At 46.4% G+C, this 13,773-nt stretch overlaps 1 protein-coding gene across 1 annotated transcript in view; it reads right to left on the bottom strand.

Moving 5' to 3' along the window:
- The window catches only part of epha6 (eph receptor A6), a 133,048-nt gene that overhangs the window by 56,992 nt on the left and 62,283 nt on the right, over positions 1 to 13,773 (bottom strand). The window contains exons 4-5 of the mRNA XM_076039980.1: positions 4,079 to 4,234; positions 1,531 to 1,866 (exon numbers count right to left, since the gene is read on the bottom strand). Of these exons, the coding sequence (XP_075896095.1) occupies positions 1,531 to 1,866; positions 4,079 to 4,234 (492 nt within the window). The remainder of the gene's footprint in view (positions 1 to 1,530; positions 1,867 to 4,078; positions 4,235 to 13,773) is intronic.

Raw genomic sequence — 13,773 nt, 5'->3', positions numbered from 1 at the left:
GGGGGAGGAGGTACGAACAAAGAAGAATGGGAAAAGCAAACAAGAGAGATGGAGGAGGACGGACAAAAAAACCAAATGAGAGAAAGAAGAGTCAGGGGAGAGGCGGAGAGGGAGGTGGCAGGAAAACAGAAAAACACAGCACTTGCAAATTACAAATTAAAAGCATAAGCGCTCTACACAAACACAAACCCTCTCCCAGAGGACGCGCAGGCACTTCGGCGCGGCATTCAGTGCAAATAGGGAGGCGGAGCCGAGCGGCTCCTCGCCGACGCCCCATTATTTACCCAAGTAGCTAATGATGTGGAAATGAAAAGGCTGCAGCTATTCTGTCACTTCAGGCTGGTCTGTTCTCTTAAAACTTTTCAAAGGTCCTACAAAGAAGATTGTGCAGATTGCTTCTCTGAGGAAATATGCAAATGTTTATTTCTTTGTTTGTGTGTTAGGTCGGGCATATTTTTTGAACTGCCTGCCAAGCAAGCAGCAACGGAAATGATCCATCATTTAATGGGTGAGAAGCAGACGACACATGCTGGATGCGTGACTGAGACAAAGCAGGGTTTTTTTTTGGTAAACAAGTTCTGTTTTGCCGTGCATGTGCTCGACCTTGATTTCCATCCAAAATGTTGAAAGCCGTCGTTCCTGTTTGCGCTGCTGAAAGCACTCACTCATGATTTCCTAGTGGTGCCGCAGCAACCTGAGTGGGTGACATTACATGGAATAATAATCACATGTTGTTCCCTCCAGGAAATATTTTCTTCCACTTTTAATGGGAGCGATTTTTTTTGTTGATTTTTTTAAATTTTGATCAAATCAGCGTAAAAATTTTAATTAATCTTCAAACGTACTGGGCTGATTGATGTAAGTGTTTTACACTCTCAGCCATATGGCAACATGTGAGCGATAAGGCTTGCCCTCGTATGTAAGAATTTGTGAAAATGAGTTGCAGTTGGGGCGACACGGTGGTGCAGTGGTTAGCGTTGCCGCCTCAAAGCAAGAAGGTTGTGGCTTCGATTCCGTGCCTGTGACCTCCCTGTGTCTGCGTGGGTTCTCTCCGGGTTCTCAGGCTTCCTCCCACAGCCCAAACACATGCATGTGAGGTGATTTGGAAACTCTACACAGTCCATTGGTGTGTATGTGAGAGTGAACGGTTGTTTGTCTCCTATGTGGGCCCTGCAATGAACTGGCGACTTGTCCAGGGTGTCACCCTGCCTTCGCCCCGTGACAGCAGGGAGAGGCTCCAGCAGACCCCTGTGACCCTGGGCTCAGGAATAAGCGGGTGTCGAGAATGGATGGATGGATGGCGTTGCAGGTGTGAGGTGTGGGAATCAATACGGCAGCGACCCGACCCGACTTACCTTATAATCTAATGACTCTTATGAATTGTGTGAAAAAAACTCTTCATAGACATTATCTTAGGCCAGGATGATCGCAGAGGTGAAGTCAGATGAGATGCAGGTCAATCATTTACAGCTTGCAAGTGCTACACTCTGACTCTTAAACACTGAAATGAGAGAAAATGCGCTCACTCACCGCCCTGGTCCGTGCTGACGGTGATGATGGCCACCTGCCGAGGAAAGGAGCTCATGTCGGAGACGCCGTTGAGGGACTCGATCTCGAAGGTGTAGTTGGCGTGCGCCGAGAAGTCCATGACGGTGACGGTGCCGTTGGTCAGGCCCAAAGGTCCCGGCAGGAAGCGAAGGTCCTCCTCGCAGAGCTGGCAGCGGCCGGGCTCGGGGCCGCAACGCTTGCACAGGATGTTGTAGGTGAGGTCGCGGCGGCCGCCGGTGTCGATGGGCGGCGACCACTCCAGCATCAGGCAGGTGTCGTTCAGGTTGAACATCAGGTTGCGCGGAGGTGACGGAGGTCCTGACACACAGCAAAAATAAAATCAGGAGCCGGTATTGATCTCTGAGGTACACCAAGGCAACAAATAAATTCCCTAAATGAACGGGGATTTTCTGGCCGGAGGTAAAAAGGATGGAAGTCATGAAGAGAAAATGAGGCTTTATAAAAATAATGAAAACACAAAAACAAAATGTTGAAAGAACAAACAAACAAACACACTAAGGTGTTTATTTCTATCTTGAACATTTGAATTACCACTTTCTGTATTTGTGATTCTATTCTCAGTTCAGCCCCCCACCACCCACTTTTCCCCTTCCAATCACTACTGTACTCATGTCTCCACCTCTAATGCATTCCTTTCAAAGGGGTTATTTTCCTCCCTCTCTCTCCCTCTCCCTCTCCCTCTCTCTCTCTCTCTCTCTCTCTCTCTCTCTCTCTCTCTCTGTTTGTGTGTGTCAGGAGAAAGGGGCAGCCGGCTGTCAGTGGGGTGGAGTTAAAAGGCCGGGGGGGATTTGAACACTGCCGTCCTGCCAAGCTGACTGTCTGCCTCCACAATGGAATATTTACCTCCACTTCCCCATCCCTCCATCTCTGCTCCTCCCCGGACTCTGCCGAGAACCGCGGCGCGAAGAGGGAAGACCCTCCACTTCTGTCAGCCTCGGTCTGCTCCCTTTCTTTATCGCCGCTCTGGCCGTATCAGCCATCGCCTCGCCTCCGTTCTATTCTTCTCAATGACGAGTGGCCGCCCACCTCTGGTCGCACGGAGCAACCCCACGGCCATCAATCAGCTGGTGGTCTTCTCCGCTCAGACAGCCTCTCGCCCTCGGCTGACCCTCCCCTCCACCTGATTTTCTCTCTCATACCTCCTGTATTACATATATATTGTCGCCCGTAAGGTTGGAATAAGATATATTTTTTATAGAGGCCAAACAAAACAAGACATGGTTGTTTTATTTTCACCTGGGACACAAAATGCGATCATCGCACCTGGTCAAAAGTGATAAGTGATGGACTGAAGGCAGAATAATTGGGGTCTGAAAAAACAACTATTCTAGTTTTATGGGCAACAGTGCAGATACAGAACAGTCCAATATTGGACAGGTTCAGCCACTCCTGAGCTGAGGTCCTCTCCTGTGTCTTTCCCCGCCCCTGCCAGGAGGGGGAGCTGTAGTCCCAAGTCAACTGTCGTCATATTGTCCACAAGGCCAGTTGCTGGAAGTTCAACAACTTGTCACTGTTCCTGGTTGGGATTGCACAATTCTGCCAAAATAGCAACAACTAGCAACATCCTAACTGCTCTAGTCGCTCCAACATTCAGTTCCTTTGTAATAATATCTCGCCTCAAGAACTCAGGAATCAGGTTCAGCTTTCCAAAACTCTTTAGGCAGACTGAGAGCTTACAAAATGTTTGTTGAAACTGCGTTTTTTTTTTTCTTCTCTTAACCCTCTACTTTTGTGTTACAAGTCCAAGGAATTTATCCAAAGATAATCTGGAGATAAAAGGCTGTCTGGAAGCCGTAAGTCCAGGGGCTTTCGTGTGGGCTAAAGTGTTGCGTCGTCTGGATCTAATTTTGGAGATGAAAACAAAAGATTTCCTTTGCAAACGCCGCGACTCTCGCAGCCTCTCCTTGCTGAACTCACACGTAGCAGAAGACAAACACGCAGTTTTCACCCTGTAGAGCTCTTAGACGTGGCCCCCGTCTATCTCAGTGACAGCTAAATAGCTTTTTAATTAAAGGGGAATTAGTCCGGTTAAACTGTAATTTAATGCAAATATGAAGCCGTAATGACAGCCAGTGAATCATCAGCCAAGACGAGGCGGCTGAACAAAAGCCACGTGATTCGTCCAGAGACTCTCTAATGCACAGTTTTGTCAGATAAATCCTGGATTTACAGCTGCGGCGAATTTCCAGGAAACCCTCGGCGGTGATTTATCAGAGCCAGATCAATAACTTGTCCAGGCTCCCAGGGATGCAAAATAAATAGACAAAAATAAAGGCAAAAAAACCTTGAAGAATGCGGCATATTAAATGGAGCTTAAGGACGTGAAAGCAGGGTGAAGACCTGCGTCTGTGCTTTCAGACAGATAACTGGCAACTTTTAACAGCTTCTCTAGGGTGGCCCTTCACAAATCAGCTTCACAAATTGATCAAATGTACAGTTTATTCCTTCTATCATCGAAGATGTGTGAAAAAAAAAAACAAACCACAGTAAAACTTGCTGGCGTACTCACGTGTACAAGCCATGGTCGGGGGGTCTTTGTCGGCCCGGAAGAAGCCCGTCTCACAGCGGCAGATGGTGGCGCCCTCGCCGTAGCTGAAGCTGTGCGGCGGACACTTGGAACACTTGACGTTTCCCGCGTAGGCTTTGTAGAAGCCTGGGTGGCACGCTGGTGGGCGACAGAGGAATCCGTGTGAGAGAGGGGGGCAGGTGTGCACGTTGCATGCAGACGTCGCAAAAGGCATTTAAAGACCACCAATGAAAAGATGACCCCAGAAAAAGGACGACTTCAGTCAAGTTTGTCACTTTTGAGGATTTGTGGGGAACAGATTTTCTTTTAAATATGTAAAATTAATGCAGTGAGGTTCGCCAAAGCATCACAAGGCCATCTGCTCTAGTTTTGGGAAGTATTCGTTTTTTTTTGTTTTTTTTTAAGTCAATTTGTAGTTGAAGAGGAGGAAGCTGGTCCACTGCCACACACCTGCATTCATGACCTGACATTTATTTATATATATATATATATATATATTTTTTTTTTTTTTATAAAAAATGATTTTCATGAAAAATGTATTTATTTTTCTCTCTCACCAGGAATTAAAAGACCTTCAATGAATAAATCAATGCGTGTTTTTTCAGAGTTAATCCTGAGGAAAACGATAATACCTAATTTATATTTATTGCGGTGGTGTCTAAGTCTAATGAATAGTGGAAGGGAAACTGCAAAGAAACTGCAAATTATTTTGGGTTTCCACTCCTTCAAGGCTGTACCAGGAAAAAAAAAGAAAGAAAACGGCACAGTGCTGAAGCGACTAAAAGAATTGCAGAGTCAGAAGGAAGCTACAAGATGATCGGAGCACAGCCTTCAAAAATAATACAAATATGTAAAATCTTAAAATAAGATTAATGAAAAGACAGAATATCTGAAAGAAAATCTATTCTTTCCCCAGAGGACATTGTGAAATGTCACGTTAGAAAAGGACAGGTGTGAATAATGTTATTACACAGTGTCATTTAAACCTTCGGCTTAATAGACCCGATTATATGCACACTTCCTGTCACGCACTTTTCTCGCACCATAACCAGTCCAATTGTTGGCTTTGGAATTGGACGGTGCATAAATTGCAATGAGCCTGTTTTCATTCCGTTGAAGAACAGAGGAATTCATGTGGTTATGTAGTTTGGAAATCAAACCAAACAAAAGCGGTGTTACCAGAAACCTTTGTGTAGTTGTTGCACCTCACTGTGTGGACAACGACCTCAGACTCCTGTCCACATAGAAAATGAGAAAAATCCCAACTCAAGTTTATTTTTTTTAAGCCTTAGTGCTCCAGTGTGTGAAGACGTGATATATGTTATGCTGTTTTCTGTTTAATTCCACACTCAACCAAGACTCAACTAGGTTAATGGCTGTTTCCCATGGCGTCATTGTTATTGTCGCCATCTGTTTGCTGCTTTCTGTCAAAACACACAGTCAAGACCTTTTAAATGAGGCGCGTCGCTGATTTGTTGCTCAGTGCAAACAAGAATTTAAAGTCAACGTGATCGTGCAAAAAGCACAAAAACACAGGCCAGTGAATTCACAACCAGCAGATGGATTTGAACCCCCCACTCCCCCAAAACAAAAAACAACCAAAGGGTTAGAGCTTTTTAGAAAAAAAAAAAAAAAACATTCACAGTGGCCGACTGTTTTCACACCACAAACAAAGTGCTGCAGGTTCCTCAGCCTGCTCTGTTATGTTCACCAAATGAAGTGTCTTTGTAGGTGGACGTTTGTGTGTCTGTGTGTGTGTGTGTGTGCGTGTGGGACTGCTCCAAACACCCGGAAAATCTCCTTTAAAACACCTCTGTGTAAAACACTACAGATAGAGAGTTGTTTGAAGGAAGAAACACTTGAAACATAAAAGCTTTCTAAATTATTATTGAAAAAAAAAAAAAACCAACAACAAAACATTCCGAGTATCCAAGATTTTCCCCAACCACCTTCCAAAAGTCTATAAGACGTTCAGTCACAGTCTCCCGCCCGGCGAGATTGCCGCTGCTGCCGGTTGTCACCGAGCACATCGATCTGACAAGGTAACACAAGCCGAGCTGTTTAAAGGGATTCACCTTGAAGCGCAGAGTGCCTGCGCCGCCGTGTCTCCATTGCGGCGAGTGATAAATGGAGCTTTGGGGAGGACAAGGGAAGCACCCGGCTCTCTCTCACGCCGCAGGGACAATTAAGATCAGGTTGGGGTGAGACCCTCGGAGACACAAAAGATTTCTTTTTTTGGATTCTAATCACCTACAATCGGTGACTAATTTGCCGTCTAAAATGTCGAAAAGCGTCGTTTTCAAGCGCTCATCATGATTGTCATTTCTTGCAAAAATGTTAAAATATGGCTGTTAAATATCAGCCAGTAATGACTTCTGTGCAGATATGATTCAAACTGCCTTCAACAAACCACACACGCATGCAGGCATACAGACAGACAGACAGACAGACAGACAGACAGACAGACAGACACAGACACAGACACAGACACACACACACACACACACACACACACACACACACAGGCTATCTGTATCAGTATGATAAGTGGCGTACCCCCCGTGGCGTACCAAGGCTGCCGCTGTCATTAACCTCTGATACTGGCATGTCCTTGAGTCAAAAACCGTCAGTCAAGCTCCCAGCGCCACCGGACCCGGTCTCAGGCTCTGTCAAGCAAACGATGCCTCAGTCCGACCTTCTCCGGAGCCGAGTGGTGGTGGTGGGGGAGGTTGTTCCATTGTTTTTTTTATTTTTTTATTTTCCAGCAAACCTCTCGCTGTTTTGCTGCTGCAATCTGTCCGGCCAGTCAGGCGGCCGGCTGTCCAAGGCCGAGCTGCTGCTGCTGGTGGTGCAGTTTGTGAGGCCGGACCACGCATCACCACGCATCACCACAGGGAGGGACGAGGAGACAGCACACACACACACACACACACACACACACACACACACACACACACACACACACACACACACACACACACACACACACACACACACACACAGGGTGGTGGTAAACGCTGAGCTTCAATAGACAACTTGTAGCGACAACTGCATCTTCTTTCTTCCAAATATTAGATGTTGCCACAAAAAACTATGGACATATTACTGCACTTGTACAAAGTAACAGTCTCTAATTTCTGCGTACTAGTGCAGTGCTAGGAGGAAGCGTGTACTTTGGTAGGGAGGTGTTCAACCGCAACGATAGTGCAGTGCCCGTCGCAAGCTGTGACTCTGCGACAAAGGGACAAAGGTCGTGTGAAAGTCACGATGGTGAGGTGCAATTCTGGCTATTTTAAGCTGGATGGCTTTAGAATGTGGCTCGGTATTGGGACACACACACACACACACACACGCACACGCACACACTCTCTCTCACACACACACACACACACACACACACACACACACACACAAGTTCAGCGGTAATGGCTCCAAAATCTGCAATTATTACTTGATTTTTTGGGGAAATTAGATCAGGACATTAATGATTGAAAAATACTGCACAAGTAATTGGGAAAATCTGTGGTAGCTCACATATAAAACGGACCAATCAGACTTCCTATGAACAGGTTCTATGTGCAGCCTTGAGAGTTTTGGGGTTTTTCTTTGCTACTCCTCGTGGATTTTAACTAGTCCTGTCACATACCAAGCACCTTACTGAAAAAAGAAAATCAACCAAAAAAAGGTTTTCCAAGATGGTTTAGCCAATTTCAGATTTAAAGCTTCAACACTCTTGTATGTTAACTGACAGAGTTGCATGTTAAGCAGCTGATCTTAGGTCATGGTAATGTTTGGAAGGCGGAGAAATGAGAGCGTCAAGGGAAGAAAGAAAGCAGCAGACCGATGATTGAATGTGTTTAAAACCCCTCGTGGGATAAACTGTGCAATCTAAGATTAAATAATATAATGCGCATGTACAATTAATGTTCAAGCCCCCTGCACCAGGTCAGACACAAGTGTGATATAACCCTCCCATTGCTTGCGGTTCTTGACACTGGTGCCCCTGAAATTTAAAGCAAACAGGTCGGAGCACATGCCTGCACATGCTGGTGGGTGCGCAAATACACCACCACGCTCCCTATAAAGAGAGTTAACGTAGATATAAGTTAAAAAGAGAAATCCTGACCATTCCTATAGATTTTCTGTATGACATTTGACATTGCCGAGATTCCAACCTCCGCTGTTGGCACTTCAGAGGCGAGCGGACGAGCGAGAGGATGAGAAAATAATGTTGTCCTGACCCGCTTGGCCTTCGGAGCTCTGGGCCTTTCAGTCCAAGGTTAATGAAATCTGGATGTCATCCAGCACATTATCTTTCCGGGCCCTGGGAGTCAGAGGCAGTGGTCTGGCTGGAGGAACTGGCTCCGTCGTAGCCACTGGAGCTGAACAGAACCGCAGCAACTGGCAAGGCGGATCATGGCCCGGCTCGCTGTCTGTTTATCTGTCGGTCTCTCAAACACTGTCAGATCAGAGGTGGGAAGTTTTTTTTGTTTTTTTTTGTTGTTGTTATTACTATTTTTTTTGTAGAGAGAAATCCACCTCTCTCCTCGGTTGAAATACTTGTCAGTGAAGGCCGTCTGCATTTGTCAGAGGTAGTCGGACAGTTCAGCAGCTGCACCGATGGTTTTATTGTTTTTCTCCAGCAGTAACACAGAGATATACACGGTGACGCAAGGGGCGAGTAGGAGGGGGAATGGAGTTCTCTGCAGTTAATCCGTCCTGTTCTGGTTATCGGTGGAGCAGCTGCTGGGGACTGGGTTTTAGGTATTGACTGGTTCCTGATTCAAGGAGAGTCAGGAGAAGGCCCAACGGACACGGGGAGAAAGTGCACATAGGAAGAGCAGGACCTTTCTGCTGCCAGGCAAATACAAGGCCTGGTACAGAACAGCTAAACAAACAGGAAAAAATAAAGAAAGCAGGAAGGAAGGAAGGAAGGAAGGGAAGAGAGAAAGAATAACAGCCTCACAGTCAGCATGAGTGAATATGATTTATTAAGCTGTGTTGTTCAGCGTTACCACTGTTGAGTCTGTGAAAACATGGAAATATTTCAGTTCTGGATGTCCAAGTTGAAGTGTTGCACCCCTCTCCTTCAGTGTTTGTCTATTGCACCTTCGCTTTACTTGCGTCTACATGTAAGGCATGTGTTCATGGAAGGCCGTGAGCAGAATGAGACTTGGCAGCAGCCCTTTAGCCGATGGCGGTGGCGGCGGGTTCCTCCCCCTCGGCCGGTCAGCGAAGAAGAACAATTCCAAGAGGAGCACAATTCTGCAGCATTTACTTGCAGGACCACATCAACAAATGTTGCAGAATAGTTCAGCTCTTGAAATCAAGAAGAGGCAGGCGGTGGCGGTGAGGCAGGCGATGCACGGGATGGGAGCTCGTTGTGGGGATGGCGGCGTTGGAAGCGAGTTGCAGCCCGAGACGCAAATGGAGAGAGCGAGAGATAGAGATAGAAAGATAGATAGATAGACAGATAGACAGATAGACAGAGAGAGGTAAAAATGGAGGGCTCACGTCCCTGTTTTTAGGGTTTATTTCACAAAAAATATTGCTTTTTCCTCCCCGTACTCCCTCTGTTAATATCGTCGCCCAAAAACACGACACAGAGCCTTATTGCTTTGTGCAGACACTACCCGTATTTTGCATATCGACACAAAGGCGCCTCTCCACACATAACAAAATTCATCACACTTGGTCTGTGGCAAATTGAAACCCAATTTTTTTAAATTTTTGTTTTATTTTTTTTTATCCCCACTCATGCAACATGACGTGGCTCGCATGCAAACAAAACAACAAAAACAAAACAAAACAGAACTCACCAAAAAAGTAAAAAAAAACACGAAGTTCTTGGGCGAGTGTGTGAGCCAACGATGTCCTTGTTACCTTTTGATGGGCACGGCGACCGGATTGTTCCGGAACAATCGCTGAACTCTCTGGTGCTACAATGACGAGCCTCTCTCCCTCTCTGTCTCTCTCTCTGTGTTCTCTGTGTCGGCCCATCTCCTCGACTCATTAGCCGTAATCCCTCTTTTCATTAGCTTACAGCGCCGAGCGCCTATCACTGATTTGCACTTCAGGATTAGTTGGCCTCTCCAACGCGCCTCTGCCTGAGTGCTGTTTGCTCAGTTATTGACGGAAAGGAAGGCAACGGAGAAGAAAGGCTTTTGCAATATGCACACGCCACATTATTACTTTACAACCTTGACACCGGGACTTCAAAGATACGTTGGGTGTATGCGTTGCTCAAACACGGCTCCATCTCGGCGTTTATAATGATCTCGAACAAGGTGGCGATGGACGGCAGACCCGTTCAGTTGATGCAGATCCCTCACCAGCCAGTCTAAGCATGCGTCTCGACCAGTAAGCCTGGTCAGAAACAACCTGCAATCAAAGCCAGCATCAGAATGGAATCGGGCTTGTTTGAGAGTTTCAAAAACTGGGATTTTCACGACATCACAATGAATCCCTGGGATTTACCGAGAACTGGTTCCAAAAAAAAAAAAAAAAAGTAGTAGTACATGGCAGTTGTCTGGGCAAAAACGACATGTTGATGGCAGAGATCAGAGGGGGATGGCCCGACTGCCTCGAAATGACTCGAGGACAACAGGAAACTCAAGCAATTTCTTGTAACAGCCGAGGTGCGAGGGAATGGCATCCCTGAACGCACGGCAGATGGTGCTACGGCAGCAGAACATCACGCTGGGTGCCAATCCTGAGGACACCAAGGGTACTATTCACACCGGCTCACCGAAATTGGGGAGAAAATGAAGAGCGTGAAATTTTGCCAGGACTGATTTCTGCTGTGGCTCAGGATTGATCCATCCGTCCTTCTATCGACAGTTAAGGACCCTGCTGTTGGCGTGACGGTGCGGGGGATGTTTTTCTTGGAACACTTTGAGCCCTTTAGTACCGACCGAGCATGGTTTAAACTCCACGGCTTACCCGAGGATCGTTCCCGACCACGTCTGTCTTTTTTACGACCACCGAGCACCAATGCCTGCCGATGGCTGGCAACATCCTGCAGAACGCGAAGCTCAAATCGTTCTGCAAGCACTGGCAAGTGTCAGAGTTTGTCCTTTCATTCCCCCGCTAACGGAGCGCACTTTCCCTCCGCCTCACCTCGGGGTCATTCGTGTCTCCGCTTCCACCTCAGCTGCCGTCACCCTCCGGTGTTAACATTCCCCCCCTGCGCGATGCTGTCTTATTTTAATCTCGGGCTTGGCATTTAGGGATCACCAAGCCAGGTGGCTCTACAACGTTGTCTATTTCAGCAAGATTTGACTTCGGCGATGTGCAGCGAGGCGGACAAGTCACCCACAACACCCTGGGAATAGCTGATGAATGGGTTTTTTCCGCCCAGAAATAAACGTTTCATTCTATAAATATTTATTAGTGTATTTGTTGCCCTTTGCAATCCTTCTTTTAATCTACATCTTTATTCTTACCTTTCCTTCAATTAATGAGGTACAATAATTGAGGATTCGTCAGTGTAATCACGTTAAGAAGCTAATCAGATTTTCGGTTTAAAAAGCAGGTCTGCTTAAATTGGAAAATAAGCTACACTTGGTAACTTCCTCTAGTCAGAACTGTCTGCTATATTGACAAAATGTAGATGGAGCGTTGCGGAGACCCCAGTAAAAGATGTGAATCATCATTTCCCGGGGCCACCAATTGGCTGCTTGATAAAACTTCTCCTTCCAGGGAGCAAAGCCCTTAATAAAACACTTGGGCCGCCGCGGCGACACCTGCCCTCTCCCGCTCTCCAAACTCTTTATCCTCTCCATCGCCCCTTTTTATTCCACGCTACTTTTCAGACCCCCTTCAATTTACGACAGACAGTTACGGCTCTAAAGGAGACAGAGTGGAGCAGCAACAGCCAACACGGATAAGGAGCTCGTTAGGGGGGAGCCGACAATGGGGATGAAGATGAAAAACGCCCTGAAAAAAGTTGTCGTCACAGAAAGCCGGCGGACGGGCTCATCCGAGCGGGCTTGTTCATCAGTGACATTATCAGCGACGGCGTCATGTAATGGATTCCAACAAAGGTTGGCCTCGCTGACACCCTCCCTCACAGATACGGGTCTTTTTTTGGTTTTCTTTTTACAGCCGCAAAAAAGTCTTGCGCCAAATGAGCTGACAGAGTTGTAAACTGCCGAGCAGATATCGGTTAACTGTGGAGCAGGGGCGCTCCACTAAATCTCACACAGGAGACAATGTAGCTACCGGTCCGGGCTTTGCAAAAGGACAGTAAAACTGCGTCTTTATAGTCCGCACTTGACTGCCGAGATAACGTACGGACTCGTCGTGAGACAGCGCCGACCCGGGTTGGGATATCTCCTGGACGTGATCACCGCTGCTAAATATGTCGAGGGGTTTGTCTTCTGGTTCTTTGGGTCCCCCGGGGTCTTTAAAGTAGCGGGTTTGGAGCGATGTTTGCTGCCCTGTGAGCGGCGCACTTCTTGAACAATGATGTCACTACAATATATTTTCAAGAAAGAAATACAGAGGGAGAGAGAGATAAGTTTTAAACTTCAAACTTCCAGGTACAAGGTAGCGTCTATTTTGGTGCCAATTAGCTGATCGCTAGGGGCGCTAGGGGCGCAAAAGCAGTAATGACTTTCTACGGTGCGTCGGATTATTTGACTCTCACGCTGAGAGCAGACTGCAGAAAACTTACCGACCTAAAGAAACAACCAACGGCATAACAGCAGCAGCTGATGTGGGTTTTTTTTTGAGTCAAGTTTCACAGAATTTCACAAAATTTTGTTTGCATTTGGCATTGCTTTGCCAGTGACAGAACACGTGAGCTTTACTACCGTCGTTGGAGGCCAAAATTCCAGTTACCAAATTACTTGCATGCTATTGTTCAACTCAATGTTTTTTGGAGGAGCTCAGAATTGGTAAAAGTAGAGACACAGTCTCCAAACAAAAAATATGTAGCCAAGTTATCAATCCTGTAGGTTAAAAATCCTTGATCATACCCCAATAAATAAGTCTATATCAATCTAAAATCCTTATGGTCATTAAGCTTCCTGTCTCCTGCCCTTCTTCCTCAGGAGGGTTTACCCTCTCGTCCTCTTTTCAAGGATATTTGTTGAACAATCGAATCAATAGTATTGGTCTAAACTTTTGAAATTGGATTGAATCTTATGGTACATCCCTTGACTTGCACTGCTTTTAATATCCCTCACCATGGGTTTAAATTGTGTCCGCAGTATTCTCTGGGATGATACTCACTAGGATGTACTTAAGTATGCACGGAGTGGATGCATGTTATTGTGCGCGTTAATGTGTTGGACAAACTCTCAGCCTTGACGTTACCATGGCTTAGCCACAGACTTGTACCCCCCCCCCCCTCTCCTCTTGCCTTGCCTCACCCATGATTGATGCTGATTGTGGTTTTAACATGCTGTTCAATCGACGGAAAATCGTCTTTAGCAGAGGTCGCATTAGCATAAAGGCCTCGCTGTGGAAAATAAACAGTGGCAACGTCTCCTCCAAGGAAAAAAAAAGACAGCACAAACAAAAGGGGGAGATAATGACGCGGCAGCCCTTTAGTAACATCAACAAGGCCATAATGGAGCCGGGGTGAAATTAAAATGGATCGGCCTGTTTAAATGCCTTTCGGTGATTCTTTGCCTCTCTCACTCCTTTCTTTTCTCATTTTCTTTCACCTT

This window comes from Nelusetta ayraudi, unplaced genomic scaffold, assembly GCF_046127955.1.
Source record: "Nelusetta ayraudi isolate G7.1 ecotype Tasmania unplaced genomic scaffold, CSIRO-AGI_Nayr_v1 ptg000060l, whole genome shotgun sequence".
NCBI classification, from domain to species: Eukaryota; Metazoa; Chordata; class Actinopteri; order Tetraodontiformes; family Monacanthidae; genus Nelusetta; species Nelusetta ayraudi.
Note: the sequence above shows the minus strand (reverse complement) of the source record. Positions and strands in the feature narration are given on the sequence as shown.